Source organism: Scyliorhinus canicula, chromosome 18 (genome assembly GCF_902713615.1).
Source record: "Scyliorhinus canicula chromosome 18, sScyCan1.1, whole genome shotgun sequence".
Classification (NCBI taxonomy): Eukaryota; Metazoa; Chordata; class Chondrichthyes; order Carcharhiniformes; family Scyliorhinidae; genus Scyliorhinus; species Scyliorhinus canicula.
In genome coordinates, this window is record NC_052163.1 from 40,382,428 (window position 1) to 40,401,243 (window position 18,816).

General features: G+C 46.1%; 1 protein-coding gene across 1 annotated transcript in view; it reads right to left on the reverse strand.

Moving 5' to 3' along the window:
• Positions 1–18,816, reverse strand: part of LOC119953758 (protein HEATR9-like) — a 106,047-nt gene that overhangs the window by 18,338 nt on the left and 68,893 nt on the right. Inside the window, exons 8-13 of the mRNA XM_038778346.1 lie at positions 16,908–17,038; positions 14,795–14,983; positions 13,692–13,784; positions 12,137–12,256; positions 8,734–8,807; positions 546–597 (exon numbers count right to left, since the gene is read on the reverse strand). Coding sequence (XP_038634274.1) covers positions 546–597; positions 8,734–8,807; positions 12,137–12,256; positions 13,692–13,784; positions 14,795–14,983; positions 16,908–17,038 — 659 coding nt within the window. The remainder of the gene's footprint in view (positions 1–545; positions 598–8,733; positions 8,808–12,136; positions 12,257–13,691; positions 13,785–14,794; positions 14,984–16,907; positions 17,039–18,816) is intronic.

An 18,816-nucleotide genomic window follows, 5' to 3' on the forward strand; every position in this document is an offset into this window, starting at 1 on the left:
ACATGGATACTAAAGAAATTGAGGAATACAAGGAAAATGCAGGGATAGAACATAGAACATAGAACACTACAGCGCAGTACGGGCCCTTCGGCCCTCGATGTTGCGCCAACCTGTGAAACCATCTGAAGCCTATCTGACCTACACTATTCCATTTTCATCCATATGTCTATCCAGTGACCACTTAAATGCCCTTAAAGTTGGCGAGTCTACTACTGTTGCAGGCAGGGCGTTCCACACCCCTACTACTCTCTGAGTAAAGAAACTGCCTCTGACATCTGTCTTATATCTATCACCCCTCAATTTAAAGCTATGTCCCCTCGTGTTGGTCATCACCATCCGAGGATCTGGAGTGTCCCTGGAGTGTTTGATGGGATAGTGTAGAGGGAACTTTACTTTGTACCTAACTTGTGCTGTACCTGAGCTACAAGTATTTAAATGCTAATATTAGGAGTTATAGTCCCAGCACAATCATCTTTCACCTTCCCTTGTATAACATAAAACTAAAACAATCTCCGTGAAAGCATATTGAAGAAATGTTGTCTTACCAATGAGATGATTGCCTTGGCTCTGACTTCTGCATCATTGTCTTCTAATTGCCTATCAAACAGAAAGAAAATATGTAAATCTGCTGGAAAGAGGGTGATGTTTGTTAGCTGTTCTCAGTGACATGTTTGATTTCTTCTATGTGACGTAAGCACTTCTGACAAGACAGACATTTATTGTCCATCTCTCTGAAGGCTCTTAAGGTGAGCTGCCCTTTTTGAGTTACTGCAGGTGCAGACAGGAAAGGGCTAAGCCACCGAGGGATTTGAAATCAAGTACAAATATTTTGAAACCATGGTGTTGCCGAAACTGAAATCAGTGAAGGGTAATAAACACAGGGTGATTGTCTCTGATTAGTATACAGGCGACAGAGTTTTGGGTGAAGTAAAGTTTACAGTGGATGGAAGATATCTGTTGGGAAGAGACATTCAGGCTATCAAGAAAAAAAAGGAAAGACTTGGGTTTATATTGTGCTTTACATGAGCTCTGGACAAACCAAAGTGTTCTTACAGCAAATGAAGTACTTCTGAAATGCTGTCACTGTTTTAATGTAGAAAACGTGGCAGCAAATATGTGTACAAATAGCGAGGGAGTTTGATCCGGTATCCTGACCAATATTCTTAATCATCGTGACCGAAAAGGCGATCTATTCATTTATCTCACTGTTGTTTTTGGAGATCTTGTTGCTGTGTGTAATTTGACTGCTGCACTCCTCTACTTCACAACATTGAGTACACTTCAAAAATATTTCATTGCCATTAAAGTACTTTGAAGGACACGACAGCATGAAAGCTGCTATAAAAATACAAAAATTTTAAAGATCATTTGTACATAGCTAGGGTGTTTGGTACCAGTGATGAAAGCAGTAATAGCCTGCAAATAACTGGATTCAAGTACAACCTGGGAAAACTCCTACTGGCTGACGCAAAACTATATCCCATCCTCGAAGTGCCTCAGAGTGCTTGACAACCAACTTCAAATGCTACTACAGCATATAGTAGAAAAGTCACCACATCATAATGTGATTGCTAATGGCTATGTCACTGGACTAGTAATCTAGAATCCTTGTCTAATGATCCAGAGGCACGAGTTCAAGAATTTACATTCCATTCATAAAATACAAAATCTGGAATAAAGAACAGTCGCAGTGATGAGAATCGTAAAACTACCAGACTGTCAGAAAAATTCATCTGTTTCACCGATGACAGAATTAATAGGAGTGTGGTTACAAAGTTCGATCTTCATGCGGAGGACATCCTCCTTCATGTTGTGTGGCATCATCCTCGTGTGAAACGGGACAGGTTCAAAAGAGATCTAGAAACTGAAAATTGAGCATCCATGAGGCACTATGGGTCGCCAGGGTGGGGGCAGTTAACATAGTTGGCTGGATGGCTAGATTGTGGTGTAGAATGGAGCCAACAGAGCAGGGTCAATCTTCGCACAAGATGAGATAGTTCAAGGAGGCCTACCTCCTTGCCTTGCTCCATGCTTGATGCAAAGTGGTGGCCCTCAAGCTACTTGCCTTTCTCTAATAAAGAGAGATGACTCTGGTGCCTTGCATACGTTGCAAGGATACCTGTGGGACATCCTCAGCAGAATTGTATTCAACGACATGACCTGACAAATCCCTCGGTCTACCAATTCTACTCACCTCGGGGATCAACCCGGGATCAATGAGGGGTGCAGGAGAGCATGGGTGGACTGGCACCAGGCATACCTTAAAATGGGATGCCAATCTGGTGAGCTACGCACAGGACTACATTTAAGCTAATCAGCAGAAGCAGCATGCAAAGACAGAGCTAAGCAATCTTGGAACTAATGGACCAACTCAATGTCCTTAAGCCCTGGCACATCTAGTTTGGAATGTTGGTAGACAATGGAGTAAATAGCTGGAGGAGGAGGCTCCACAAGCACAGCCATCCTCAATGATGAGGTGCCCAGCTGATCAACAAGAAGTGCTGAGTAGGTGATCCATCTTGGTCTTCTCCTGAGATCTCCAGAAGCCAGCCTTCAGCTCAGTCGATTACCTCGACATGACATCAATTAGTGGCACTGGATACAGTAAAGACTGTGGGTCTTGGTAACCGCATGTCTATAGTGCCCAATACTTTGCTCCAGAATTAGCCACACACCTAGCCAAGCCACAACAGCGACAAGACGAGCATCCACCTGAAAATGTGAAAACTGCCCACCTATGTCCTATCCAGAAAAAGCAGGGCAGAATTAATCCAGCCAAACACTGTCCCGTCAGTTTATTCTCCGTCATCAGCAAAATGATTGAAGATATTGTTGACAGTGCCATCAAGTGACACTCAATCAAAATAACCTGCTCACTGATGCTCATTTTGGGCTCTGCTGGGGGACTCCGCTGCAAACCTTATTGCAGCCTTGGCCCAACCATGGATAAAAGAACTGAATGCAACAGGAGACAAAAACTGCCTTTGGCATCAAGGTAGCATTTGACCCAGTGTGGCATCAAGGAACCTTAGCAAAACTGAAATGGGAATCAGTGGCAAAATAAGTTGGAGTCATGCTGAGCACATAGAAAAATGGTTGTGATTGCTGGAGGTCAATCGTCTGTCACAGGACCTCTAAGCAGGAGCTCCTCAGGCTGGTGTCCTAGAAACATAGAAAATTGAAGCAGGAAGAGGCCATTTGGCCCTTCAAGTCTGCTCCACCATTCATTATGATCATGGCTGATGAAAGGCCCAATCATCTTCAGCTACTTCATCATAATCTCCTCTCCATCCTAAGGTCGGGATATTTGCTGATGATTGCATAGCAATGTTCAATTCCATGTTATGATATGAAGTAGGTGTGCCTTTAAGGAAGCATATCATAAACCGTCGTCAATCACTATCATCTCGATAGGATATGTATTAGTGGCATGGCTTGTTTGCAGTCTACAAGCAGCAGATTTTAAAAAAAATTTAAGCGATATGGGCATTGCTGGCTAGTCCAGCATTTATTGCCCATCTCTAATTGCCCTCGAGAAGGTGATGGTGAGCTGCCTTCTTGAACCACTGCAGTCCCTGTGGAGTAGATATACCCACAGTGCTGATGGGAAGGGGGTTCCAAGATTTTAACCAGCGACAATGAAGGATCGGCAATATATTTCCAAGTCAGGATGGTGAGTGATTTGGAGGGTAACTTCCAATTGCCGGTGTTCCAATGTGGGAGTCAAACATGTATACGTAGCCTCGTAGTTAAAACAGTTTTTATACAGTCTTATCTTCAAATAAAGAATTCACTTTATTGTTCCACCAATCCTGGTTGTGTGATTGGTACGTTTACATAGAACATACAGTGCAGAAGGAGGCCATTCGGCCCATCGAGTCTGCACCGACCACTTAAGCCCTCACTTCCACCCTATTCCCATAACTATTCCCATATCCTTCCTAACTGTTTTGGACACTAAGGGCAATTTATCATGGTCAATCCAACTAACCTGCACGTCTTTGGACTGTGGGAGGAAACCAGAGCACCCCGAGGAAACCCATGCAGACACAGGGAGAACGTGCAGACTCCTCACAGAGAGTGACCCAGTGGGGAATCGAACCTGGGACCCTGGCACTGTGAAGCCACAGTGCTATCCACTTGTGCTACCATGTGGACACATAGAATAGGAATATGTGGCAGCATGGTTTTGAAGATTTGATTGCCGAACCAAAAAAGCCTTAACCCATCCCAAGTTGCTGAAGAAAAGAACTGGTGTGAAAGTGAAACAACTATCAAGAACTAACTGCGTGTACATGATTCTGCAGCTCGATATGAATTCTACACATCGTACATTCAGTCTGGGATCACAACTCATGGCAGCCAGCAGGCACCAGGTCCCTGTAACATTGTTTGAATTTTGGAGCGCTTAACCAGGATATATCTACTTCCTGCAAAGTTTAAGCAGGAACTTAAATTAAATATTGTTTAAAAAAAGAACCATACCATCAAAGATTTTTGTCTTGCACTCATCCAGACGCAAGATAAACCAACAGTAAAGGGAACAGCAATTTCCACTGCATGAGCAGAGAATGTTGATTAATTGGCAGTGGACTCTGATTGGTAGAGATGTTCTCAAGTTGAATTAACCAGAGAATGGCTGTCCTCCAAGCTTTTGTTTAGTTGGAAGAGGCGCAATGGATGGACATGCTTCTGTCTGTAAAGGGCAGGGCTCTGTTTGTGAATATGTGCATTTCCGAGCATACATAAGCGAGCGATACTGTGAGTCTGATTGATAATCGGAAATTTGTTGTCAGTATAATTCTTAACACAATCAGGATTATTTAGTAAGAACATACAATAAACAGTGCAGAAGGAGGCCATTCAGCACCGACCCACTTAAGCCCTCACTTCCACCCTAACCCAATAACCCCTCCTAATCTTTTTGGACACTAAGGGCAATTTAGCATGGCCAATCCACCTAAGCGACACGTCTTTGGACTGTGAGAGGAAACCAGAGCGCCCGGAGGAAACCTACGCAGACACGGGGAGAACGTGCAGACTTTGCACAGACAGTGACCCAGCAGGGAATCGAACCTGGGACCCTGGCGCTGTGAAGCCACAGTGCTAACCACTATGCTAAATGCTGCCCTTTATTGGTTGAGTGTTGGTAGTAAGTGTTGGTTGAGTGGGTTGAAAAGTGGCAAATGGAATTCAATCCGGAAAATATGAGGTGATGCCTTTGGGGAGTGAAAACAAAGCAATAATTTGGAGGATATTGAGAAGGTCAAAGGAAGTGAGAGATTTTGGAGTACTTGTCCACCGGTCTCGGAAGGTGGCAGGACAGGTGGATGATGGTAAAAAACATAAATGGAATGATTTTCTTTACTGGGTGAGGTATTGAATACAAAAGCAGGGATGTAATGCTGAAACTGCAAAAAGTGTTGGTTAGGCCACAGCTGGAGTTGTGTACAGTTGTGGTCACCACAATACAGGAAGGATATAATAGCTCTGGAGAGAGTACAGAGGAGATTTACAAGAATGTTGCCGGGGCTTGAAAATTACAGCTGTGAGGAGAGATTGGATAGGCTGGGGTTGTTTTCCTTTAGAATAGAGGAGGCTGAAGGGAGACCTAATTGAGGTGTACAAGATTATGAGGAGCCTAGATAGGGTAGACAGGAAAGACCTGCTTCCATTTGCTAAAGGGTTAGTTACCAGGGGGCATAGCTTTAAGGTGATTGGTTGAAGGATTACAAGGGATATGAGACAATGCTTTGTCACCCACAAGGGTAGTGTATGTGTGTGGAATTCACTGCCGAATGGCCTCCTTCTGCACTGTATGTTCTATGTTCTATGTCGCTCGCATTCTGAAAACGCACACCAGCCTCTATCAAAGATCACAGTAACTAAGATCAGATTGGTAAGCAAACTGCCAATACTTCTTAGACACTTGTAAATTTATTGCTCTGTATCGTGTTTTGATCACATACAATGTTACTTTCCTTTGCTGTCATGTAAATAGTTTGATTCTTTAAAGGTAAACCTTTACTTTAGAAATAAAGGGAATGTTGTGATATGACGTACATGTATGTGGAAGTGCTGTCAATCACTACCAGCTCCAACAGGACGATGTATTAGTCCCATGACATTTATTCAGTTTACAAGCAGCAGATGGTAGGAGTCAGATATGTATACTTTTTTTAAAAATGTTTTTTATTGAGTTTTCATATTTTATATCCAACAAATTACAAATTATTAGAAAAAAAAACACGCAAAAATTAACATGTACATTTACAGGTAAGCATCTTCATAATAATAACTGTGGCCTCCCCCCTTTAACCGGCATACATATTTTACATTCCCCAATATGGCCGAGGCACATGTTTATAGGCATTTATTTACAGTTTGGTTTTGGGCCTTAGCTAGCCATCAAACCCCCATAACGAACCCGTAGCCCCCCCCCCCCCCCCACCCCGGCTACCTTCCCCCGATTCCCGTCCATTTTCCCCTGATTCTTGGCCCCCCGACTATTCTTCCTCTTGTTCGTTGGCCACAAACAGGTCCCGGAACAATTGCATGAATGGCTCCCACATTCTGTGGAAGCCGTCGTCTGACCCTCGGATGGCGAATTTGATTTTCTCCATTTGGAGAGATTCCGAGAGGTCGGACAGCCAGTCTGCAGCTCTGGGCGGTGCTGCTGACCGCCAGCCAAACAGGATTCTATGGTGGGCGATCAGGGAGGCAAAGGCAAGGGCGTCCGCCCTCCTCCCCAGGAATAGATCTGGCTGGTCTGAAACCCCGAAGACCGCCACTATCGGGCATGGCTCCACCCTCACCCCCACCACTTTGGACATAGCCTCGAAGAAGGCTGTCCAGTACTCCACAAGTCTGGGGCAAGACCAGAACATGTGGGCGTGGTTGGCCGGGCCTCTTTGGCACCGTTCACATCTGTCCTCCACCTCCGGGAAGAACCTACTCATACGGGTTCTTCTTAAGTGGGCTCTATGTACCACTTTTAGTTGCGTCAGGCTGAGCCTTGCACACGTGGAGGTGGAGTTGACCCTATGCAGTGCTTCGCTCCAGAGCCCCCACCCTATCTCAATCCCCAGGTTGTCCTCCCATTTCATTCTTGTTGCGTCCAATACGGTGTCGTCCCTTTCTACCAGTCGGTCATACATGTCGATACAGTTCCCTTTATCTAGGATGCTTGCGTCCAGTAGGTCTTCCAGTAGTAGATATGTATACTTAGCCTCCTGGTTAACATTATGTGTATGTCATCTCATCCTCAAATAAAGAACTTATATTATTGTTGTGTGATTGGTATGTTTATATTGAACTGGCATGCAGCAAGACCTGGACAGGCTTAAGTTAATAAATGGCAACTAACATTTGTGCCATACGAGTACCATGCCATGACCATCTCCAACAAGAGGGAAAATAGCCATATCCCAACATTCAATGGCATTACCATCGCTGAATTCTCCACCAAATTCCTGGTGGTTACCATTGACCAGAAACTTAACTTCATCAACCATATAACTATTATAGTTACAAGGGCACATCAAAGGTGTGAATTTTGCAGTAAGTGTCCTCCTGTTTCCCAAAGCATGTCCATCATCCACATGGCACAAGTCAGGATGGAATTCTCTCCAATTGCCTGGATGAGTGCAGCGCCAACAACAATTAAGAAATTCAACAACCTCCAGGAAAAGGCATCCTGCATGATCGGCACCCCATCCACCACCTTACACATTCTCTCCCTCCATCACTGATGTACCACTAATGCAGTGACAGCAGTGCGTACCATCTACAACATGCATTGTAGCAACTCACCAAGGATCCTTCGACAGCACCTTCCAAATCCGCAATCTCTACCACTTAGAAGGACAAGGGTAACTGCTCCTTGGAAACACCACCACCTACAAGTTGCCCTCCAAGCCACATGCCATCCTGACTTGCACCTATACCGCTGTTCCTTCACAGTTGCTAGATCAAAATCCTGGAACTCCCCCTGTAACAGCACTGTGGTTGTACCCAAACCACATGGACGGAATCTTCTGACGGGAAATTAGGGATGGCCAATAATTGCTGGCCGTATCAGCAACGAATGAACAAATACAAAAATTGCTGACAACTATGCACAGCAAGATCCCAATAAAATAAGTAAATGCTCACTTAACCTTTTGCTTTCACTTCTGGCGTGTTGGTTGAAGGCTAACTGTTGGACTAGACACAGGGTGAACTCCCGTGCTACTGTTAAATAGACTGTCAGTTCCTTTACATCTACTGGAGCAAGCATACTCTCAGCTGTGGACAGCAAAATCATCTCTGAATCCTGACATGTAGACTCTATGGGACCAGGTTTGTGTTTGGCAGTGATGGTTAAAGTCAAACAATGAGCTGACTTTCAACAGCTGCATACATCCATTGAAACATTGTAAAATGTCAATCAGAAGCGTGGAGTTGGTGGGGGTGATGTGGCGAGGAGGAGGTAGGGAGGAGGCTTTGGGCAGCAATATCTAATGTGGGGTGGCTGGCTGGGCGGTGAAGCTGAGAGTAATCTTGCCTCTGAGTCTGGGCAGCACTATGGAAGAGTGTATGGTTCACACATCGCGGAAGCGATTGCTTTCAATGGGATGGGATTCAGGTGGCTTGTACTGGTGGCTGTTCTGCTCAGTCAGAGAATAACCCAGGCTGGGAGGGAAAAAAATAACTGATGTCAATGTGACTGTGATCAGCCAGTTAGGGACTCACTGTTCCACTTCCATCCACAAATTCATCTTCATTTTCAGCACATTCGTCACCATGGCTGTCCGTCGACGCACAGCCTGTAGGCCAGGAAGGAAAGGGTTAACTTGTAAATCATTATCAGAGAAAGCAGTCCTGTACAGGCTTCTTTATGATCAGTGTTATCCATTAGATATTGATGACCAGTCATAGCTATTACAGAGACTCTTGTTTTAGCTACGTTAACTAGTTTTATTCGGCAATACCTTACATATACTTCATAATACAGTAAACATTTACTTAACAAACATCTGTAACCATATCAGTCTGCGATTGTGTGCCTCCCTGGTGCCATGGTAGAGATCAATGCTCAGAAGCAGCAGAACATCCATCGGGGCAAAGACCAGGAGCCTGTTACTTGAGGGCACCAATGATATAGAAAGGAAAGGGTTGAGGTTCCACAATATTTTGATTCCTCTACAATAATTCTGGTAAAATCTCCTCTGCACCCTCTCTCCATGCCTTTATACATAATTTATAATATGGTGAAGAGAACTGCATGCAGTATTTCAAGTGTGGTCTAACCAAGGTTTAATAGCATACCTTCCCCTCCTTTCAATTCTATCCTTCTGGAAATAAAGCTGAGTGCTTGGACTGATTTTTCAGATCTCACTAACCTCTGGCATATCCTTTAGTGACTTTCACTTGCCACAATACCGAGACAGCTCTCAGGGTCACAAATGACTTCCTCTGTCACTGTGACAAAGATAAACTTTATTGTCCTCCTTGACCTGTCTGCACCCTTTGATGCGATTGACCAGACCATCCTCCTCCATTGTTGTACAGCTGGGTGGAACTGCTCTTGTCTGGTGATGCACAATCAATGGACACAAAATATAGGTGAAGTCCGAAACGAAAGGCTTTAATTAGCAAGAAGTGAGCCCGGCAGCAGATGTACAGGAAATGGTCTGGCTGCAGGGGAACACGGGTTCTTATACCCTGCCTCGTAGGCGGAGTTACCTTCCTCTTAGCCAATAGGGATAAGAAGCACACGATACCTGGGCCAATGGGCAGCGAGCCCTCTGCACCAATGGCAGCTCACACTCCCAGGTACCGTAATACCCCTAGTCATACTACCACATCTGGTTCTATTCTTACCTATCTAAATGCGGCCAGAGAATCACTTGTCGTGACTTATTTTCCTGTTTCTGTACTGTGTGCCCAAAGGATCAATCTCTGGCCTCCTCCTATTTCTCATCTTGGCACAGTTGGCTAAACAGCTGGCTTGTAATGCAGAACAAGGCCAGCAGTGCGGGTTCGATTCCTGTACCAGCCTCCCCAAACAGGCGCTGGAATGTAGCGACTAGGGGCTTTTCACAGTAACTTCATTGAAGCCTACTTGTGACAATAAGCAATTATTATTATTATTATCTACGTGCTTCCCCTTGGCGACATCATCCAAAACCAGTTTATTTTCACATGGACACCGGTGGACACCCACCTCTACCTCATCACCAAGTCCCTTAACCCTTCCACTGACTCTAAACTATCAAATTGCTTAACTGACATGCGGCACTTATTGAGCATACATTTCTTCCAATTAAATATTAGAAAGACACGAGTCATGTTTTAGTCCCTACTCCAAACTCTGTTTCCTAACTACCAACTCCATCTAACTCATTGGAAACTCTCTGAGGCTGAATCAGCCTGTTTGTAACTCTGGTGTCATATCTGAGGTGAGACTCTGACTACCATGATCTCCTATTTCCAATTCTGCAGCATCAGACAACTTCACCCTGTCTTCAACTCATCTACTGCTGAATCTCTTGGCCTTTCTTACCTCCAGAGTTAATTATTTTAACACGCTCCTGGCTGGTCCATCCTCCTTTAATTGAAGTTACTATAACTCTGCTGTCCATATCCAAACACGCACCAGTCCTATTTGCCCATCACGCCTGTGCTTGATGACCCACATTGGGTCCTGGTGAAGTGACACCTTGATTTTAAAATCTTATCCCTGTTTTCAAATCCCTGCACTGCCTCGCTCTTCCCTCTCTCTGTAATCTCCTCCAGCCCCAAATCCTCCTCGATATCGGCACCCTTTAATTCTGGCCTTTTACACATCCCTGCTTTTAACCATTGGTAGCCATTCCTTCAGTTACCAAGTCACCAAGTTCTGGAATTCCCTCCCATAAACCTCTTTCCTACTTTAAGACACTCCTTACAACCTACTACTTTGGCCAGGCTCTTGGTCAGCTGCCTAATATTAGGCCTGGTGCTTGGGGTGGCACAGTGGTCAGCACTGCTGCCTTACAGCGCCAGGGAACTGGGTTCAATTCCGGCCTTGGTGACTGTCTGTGTAGAGTTTGCATATTCTCCCAGTGCCTGCATGGGTTTCCTCCGGGTGCTCTAGTTTCATCCCACAGTTCAAAGATGTGCAAGTTAAGTGGATTGACCATGCTAAATTGCCCCTTTGTATCTAGGGATGTGCAGGTAAGGTCGGGGGAAGTGGACATGGGGAGCGGCGGATCAGTGCAGACTCAATGGGCAGAATGGCCTCCTTCTACACTGTAGGGATTCTATGATTACTTTGTTTGATTGTGTTTCTGTAAAGCAACTTGGAGAAGATTCAACACATTTAATTATGTGGTGCAAAAACAAAATGATGTTGGACCAGTGCCAAGGTTTTTGGGAATTAGGAGGGAGAATTAAAGTAGGTATGGAGAGGGAAAAACCCCAGACTGTTCTGCCTTTCACTGGGATAAAGTTTCACAAATACTAGACTGGTCTCTCAGCAGAAAGCATTCATCACTTATCAACCGTGGCAGTGAGTGCCAGGACAGTGAATTGTGCAGGTGTCAGAGTGGAGCCCAATCCCATCCATCCAAATTGTTTTCTCCGAGTAGGTTTCCAATCAGGAAAGGGCTGTGTTTCTACCCTTTCCATAGCCCAATCCCATTGAGATGCAATAAAACTCCCCCCCCCCCCCCCCGGCACCCCACCCATACTGAACCACAGGAGCACAGTAGTTAGCACTGTTGCTTCACAGCATCTGCGGCCCAGGTCCGTTTCCCGCTTGGGTCACTGTCTGTGCGGAGTCTGTGCGGAGTCTGCATGTTCTCCCCGTGTCTGTGTGGTTTCCTCCGAGTGCTCCGGTTTCCTCCCACAAGTCCCAAAAAGACGAGCTTGTTAGGTGAATTGGATATTCCGAATTCTCCCTCTGTGTATCCAAACAGGCGCCGGAGTGCGGCGACTAGGAGATTTTCACAGGAACTTCATTGCAGTGTTAAAGTAAGCCTACTTGTGACACTAATAAAGATTATTATTAACCTGGGATCTACAGATCTGTGCGGTTCAATATTGCACCATGCAGTGTGATCACACACTCAACAATTGGGCATCAATGTGCAAACCTTTCCAAGTTCCTTACCATAACTGGGTCATCCCACAGTTTTTCTTTCAGTGCCTCAAACACAGCCTCATACATGCCGGCCTCTGTGATGTGCAATGGTCCAACAAAGGCTAATAAATCCAATGCCTTCAACCGGTGCTGGGGGCATTAAACATGAAACTGGATTAGTGAGGCAGCAGCAGACGTGAGAATGGAATTCATCAGACAGAAGCATTTTGCAGCATACCAGATTTGGTTTGAGTGCCAAGAGCAAGGATTCAACCCATCAAACCTATTCTGGCATTTTATCTGTATCTCAATTCCATTTCCCCAGATCGCTCAATTTCAATACGCTTTGATACTCTTATCCCAAAAAAATCTATTCACAAAACTCCAAGTGGCCCCAGCATCCATTAGCTGTGTGAAGAAATACTTCCTGATTTACCTCCCATCTGGTCTCAACCTAATTTTTAATGTTGTATGTCATTAATATGAACAATTGCACCAGAGGAAATGCTTTCTCTCTATCTACCCTATCAAATCGTTTTGATACTTTAGACACCTTGATTAGATCATTTCTTAACCTTCTATGGAGAGTATGAGAATACAAATCTTATTTATACAACTTGTTCTCATAACCTAATCCTATTTGCCATCATATCATTCTGGTCACTCTGCACTGCAGCCCTTCAAAGGTCAATAATTCCTTTCTGAGGTACTGTTTCCATAGCTCTAATGCTCCAAGTGGTTCCAACCAGATCTCTGTACAGCTGGAATATCAGTTTGAATCCCTGTGAGATCAAGAGCGACATTGCACTTGTCTTTCAAATTATTTATTTATACCTGCTTTTAGTGATTTCCGCCACCTCCTCCACAGTTGCTGTGTTCTCATCATTTAGAAAATACTCTAATCTCTCTTTCTTAGGTTCACCCTTCATTTGCCTGCAGTGAATTCCATCAGCCCACTTTTGTCCACCAGCCTAATCAATTGATGCCTTTTTGTACCTCTGTGTTTCCATCTACCTGACCCACTGGGTGTAGGTAGACTTTGTATGAGGATGGAAAATAGGTGAAAATGAATCCGCAGTCCATGTGACATCTCTCCTGATTTCAAAGACTGCCAATTATTGCAAAAGTCAAAATTACCCAGCCGTTCATAAACAAATATTAATCCAACACCTGCCAACAAATCAGGGAAGGTTTTGGATCTTTGCAATAGAGGCATTGGAAGGATGGAATGCTTTCTTTAGACGGAGCGATGGAAGATAACCTTCTTGCTACAATTACAAATCTGCAGGATAGCCATCACAGTATCGAACTGTAATCAGGCCAGCCTGCCAAGAGCCAGCGACAGGAAGCTGCAGATCTTCAGTGGGGAGTGAGGAAGGGGAAGGCAGGAGAGGGGAGGGGGTGTGGGAGAGTGGGCAGCAGGGCATATTAATGCTGGGAATGCAGGAGGTCGAGTCAGAAGAGGTGCAGGGCTGTTGCCCCAAACTCTGTCAGCCCGATATCTCAATCCAAACCGACATGAACCTTATTCCAACCTGGTCACTTCCACTGAAGAAAAAAAAAGGTGCTAAAATCTAAAACAAACCTTATAGACTGGGGATGTTTGGAGCTGCTTCAGAACAGCTTGGATTGAGAATGGTTCATGGATCGCAAGGTGTCTCAACACTATTTCCAGAGCCTGTGGGAGAGAAAACGTGGCTAAATTTTTGACAGTTTCTTCATTTTCTCTCCTTTGTAAAAATTAAATTAGCAGCGACGCAACTCCCAGAGTTTCTTGACTTCACCGACACTGTCAGCCTCAGCTCACTTCACTGGAAACCTATCACATTGTTCAAACTGTTGAGAGTCAGGATATGATCCCCATGGCTACCAAGCTGAACTCAAAGGCAGCGAGTGCAAATCCCAACTTGGAAATTGCCAATAAATCAGGTGATTTGTGGGGCTTGCACCAAAGTGATCATTGTGGATATTATCCAACTGTCAAAAGTACTGACGCTCATCCCAGCTAATCGATTCAGGGAGGTGGTTGTGTGGTACCTGAATCAGACGCTGCCCTCATAGAATCACAGAGTACAGAAGGAGGCCTTTGGCCCATTGTGTCTGTGCCAAGACTTTGGTAGACCTATCCAAATAGAACCACCTCTTCTCCCCACCACCTAGCCTGCTCTTTCACCACAGAACTACAACATTTTCCATTTAAAGTATTTATCCATGTCCCTTTTTGAAAGTTACTTCAAGGCAGCAAATTCCAGATCACAATCATTTGCTGCATAAAGAAACTGTCCTCATCTCCCCTCCAGTTATTTTACCAGTGACACGACAATGGGTCCTCCTCTTACTGACCTTATTGCCAGTGTAGCCAGTTTCTCCTTGGGGGGAGGGGAAGAGCATCATTAACAGAGCACTTGAGTTGTGTTCATGCACTCCCTCCTTACAGAACTCTCTAGCAATTTGATCCTCACTGTTCACCTTCACATAAAAATATAATGGATCCTGTTTCTAGATGTAATCATTGAAATTATGAGGTAAAAGCTGGGGACATTGTTTGAAGAGTCATCTTAACCTACACTTTACATAACTTGATTGTGGTCTGGGTGAACAGCCCGATTATAACGTGCCTGCCCTCTCTCTAGGATTTGAGGCCTAATTCAACTTTCTACCCAGTAAAAAGCAAGACAAGGCATATACCTGTTTTTTCTGGTAGGTGGTGCCATCGTGAAGGTAACTTATTATATAATCGATGGCTTCTTCGTCATTTCTGTTGAGGTAACACAGGCAGGCTGTGGCCTGCACAGGGATTAGGTCTTTGGATCGTAGAGTTGTTATGAAGGATCTTAATAGGAAAATCAGCTTTTCCTTAGCTTTGATCTTGGGCCTCTGAAAGGATAGTAGACACAGTTGTTTCTGTACGTCATTCAACAATAAGGTGATACCACCTTGTTCAAGAAAGAGTGTAAAGACATTGTCAGTAACTACACTAAAATTAAAATAAAATACCGCAGATGCTGGAAATCTGAAATAAAATCTGAAAATGTTGGATAAACTCAGCCGGTCTGGCAGCCTCTGGGGCGCATCCATGTGGCTCTTCTTCGGAGCTAAAGAGAGGCAGAAATGCAATGGATTTTATACTGTCTAAGAAAGGGTGGAGCAGGCGAAGCAAAGTAAAAAGTCAGTGATCAGCCCCTGGTGATTGGGGACTGGGGTGCAGCTTCAGTAGTGGCCACTTTCTCCCAGTGGCACTGCTGTGGCTAGAGAGCTGCTGGCCATTTGACTGGCAGGCAGCTCTCAAAGGCAAGACATTGGGGATGGAAAGCCCATCAGAGTGTTAGATCCCTGTGTGGTGAGCTGTTGGAACAGGGGAGCGCTTTGTCTTTGCCAGGCTATTGGTGGGGGGTGTGGTACGCAGAGACTCCAGCACTCGGCGAAATCCAACCCTCTAACAGACTGAAATAGGGGAATCAAAGAAAAACTCTTCTCATGACCCTTCAACTTCGGGCCCTTCTGGCATTGAAGAGCAATGCTCTCTACAGGGCAGGAAGAGTGCCCAGGCATCAGAAGGACAGGGGAGAGGGATGAGGACTAGAAAGAACACAAAGGCCATAACCCCAGCATAGGATAAACCACCAAAGGTGAAGCTACCTGGAGATGATCAAGAACCAGGCCCACTGGAGACTGCATCTCTCCAGATCACAGACATGCATACCCTCATCCCCAAACCTTCTTGTGCCACCACTACCCCCTCCCCCCATCGCCAATAGCCATGAATATCAGAGTGGCCTTGATTGTCTTTGCCTCTGGCTCCATTCCCATTATGTCATTGGCGACTGCAGGGGGCAATCGAGGGGGTTGGGGGTGGGAAATCCCTCCAACGTAAAACGCTTTTTGGGCCTCCAACTCAATGCTCCTTCCTCTACTCCGTTCCTGCAGCCCAAAAATGGGGGTGGAAAATCCCCACCTCTGTTACTGCAGCTTACAGACTTGAGTGGTTTCAATCATTCACCACAACACCTGTGCTTTCTGGAGAACTCTTTCACTTACAAGCTTCCTTAGAGGTGTTCTGGCAAGTGCACCCTTCAAGCACTATTCTATGGCATCGTTATTCCAGCAAATGGGGATCATCTACTCTGCTGGAGGGACCTCCTCAAGGAGGAGGGCTAGAAAGGACAGGAGGCCTGGTGTGCCAGATTGCTGACCATGCAAAGTTAGGTGGGAACGTAAGGTAATCAGGTAAAAACAATGTAGATAATGGGAGTGCATTTCTAGAGCACCTTTCCAACTTCAGGGTGTCCCAAAGTGCTTTACCCCCAATGAAGTACTTTTGAAGAGTAGACACTGTTGTGATGTTGGAAACAACAATAAAGCGCACAACAATTGAGGGCAGCACGGTAGCATAGTGGTTAACACAGTTGTTTCACAGCTCCAAGGTCCCAGGTTCGATTCCCCGCTTGGGTCACTGTCTGTGTGGAGTCTACACGTTCTTTCCGTGTCTGCGTGGGTTTCCTCCGGGTGCTCCGGTTTTCTCCCACAGTCCAAAGACGTGCAGGTTAGGTGGATTAGCCATCCTAAATTGCCCTTAGTGTCCAAAAGGGTTAGGAAGGGTTATTGGTTTGGGGGATAGGGTGGAAGTGAGGGCTTAAATGGGTCAGTGCAGATTCGATGGGCCGAATGGCCTCCTTCTGCACTGTATGTTCCATGTTAAGTCTTTGGCGAGGCACTGGAGGCCATAACTTTCTGATGGAGGTGAAAGTGTTACCCACTGACCCGTGCTGGAGTTCAGTATGGACTGTGTTGTGTACTATACCTGGTGGATGGGTCGATTGGCCCATTCGCGCAGTGACACCCTCAAAGTTATAATAATGTCTTCCTGAAGTTTCCCTGTCGACTCATTCATAACTTGGATTAACTTCAGCACCACATCTTCCTCCCAGCAACCTGAAAGAAAATCATCAAGTTCAAGGAAAGTCAACATGTTTCATGAATCAATTTTTAAGTCCCTCCCTGTCTTCCCTTCATCTCATTCTCTCCTCCACCTCTACAGTAGGTACCGACATTTTACAGATGACACCAGTTCCAATGACACCAGTCGAAGCTCAGTAGCTCAGTTCAAGAACTTGGGAGGACTTCCGGTGGCGGCCATGGTGTGTGGTCGCCCAAAGGGCAGCTCCTGCTTGAAGGTGTAGAAAAGAGCTCTTTTTACCTGACATAGGGTGCAACTTCAACGGAAAAGTGTAGCTGAAGGTCAGAGAAGGCCCCCACCCCCCCCCCCCCCCCCCCCCCCCCCCCCCCTCCACCCGCCCGGGAGTGATATGTCTGCTGGTTACCAAACCCGGCTGAAGGTGAAAGAACTGGCCAAGGAGTTGGAGGAGACCTGTGGTGCAGTAGCCAATGGAAGGATGGCGGAGGTGGAAGGGCTGGTTCAAGTAGCAAAGCCCCAGATGGAACAGTTGATGGCCTTCATCAGGGAAAAGTTCCGCCATCAGAAGAAGGAGATGCAAAGGCCATCGAAGGGGCTGTGGCACGCCTGAAGGGCTCGTTGGAGAGGGTGGAGAAATGCTTGGGGGCACAGGGATCGGTTGACAGGGTGATGTCGGACCACAGCGATCGGGTGGTGGCACTGGAGGCGGAGGTGGAGCTCTTTGGAGAACTTTGAAAGACGTTGAGAGCAAAGGTGGAGGAGCAGGAAAATGGATCGGGAAGGCAGAATCTGCGGATCATGGGCCTGCCTGAAGGAGTGGAAGGTGTGAGTGCCACGAGGTACGTTTCGAGGATGCTGGCGGGGCTGGTGGCGGAGGGGGTACGCGACAAGGCCCCAGAGGTGGACAGAGCCCACAGGTCTCTGAGGCAGATGCCTAGAGTGGGGGAGCCGCCGCAGGCGGATGGTCATGAGGCTCCACAAGTTCGTGGAGAAGGAGAAGATTCTGCAGTGGGTGAGCCAGGGAAAAGAGCAACTGTGAATGGGAGAGGAACAAGGTCCGATTACACCAGGACATTGGAGCTGAGCTGCAAAACAGCGTGCGGGGTTCGACAGAGCCAAGGCGGTTCTATATCGACGGCAGATCAGGTTTGGGTGCTCTACCCAACGAAGCTTTGGGTGACGTATGAAGGCCGGGAACACTATTTCGAGACCCCAGAAGCGGCCAATGACTTTATCAAGGAACATAATCTGGGGGAGAACTGAACTGAACAATTCTGGGAAACTGAGGTGCTGGCACTTCGAAGTAATTGGGAATATGGGTGGTGTAGGGGTTGGGGGGGGGGTTCTTTTCCTCCAATGTGGAGGGTTTTTTTTCTTCTTTTAGTTGAGTTGACAAAGGGTTTCAGGGTGAAACGTTTTAAGGGGACGGCTGTCCCCATTCCCCCCTCCAGCTGCCCGGGGCTGTGTTATTTCTTCTTGTTGTTCTTGGGGAAGGTGACCTGTGGTTCGAGATGAGTCTTTGTTCAGACGGGGGAGAGGCAGGTCAGCGGCGAGCCTCCTTCACAGAACAGAGAGGTGAGGGTGGGGGAGGGGTCAGCAGGAGGAGCCTTTGAGTAGGAGTTACCACACTAGGAGGTAATGTTGGTGAATGTAAATGAGGTGGGGGAGCAGGCCGAGAGAGGAGGCCGTGGGGGGAGGGGGGTTTGATGCGACAAGGTGAGGTTGGAGAAGAAACATAATCGGGGCAGAGAAAGGGGCCATCTTGGATGGGCCAGGTACAGGGTGAAATTAACGG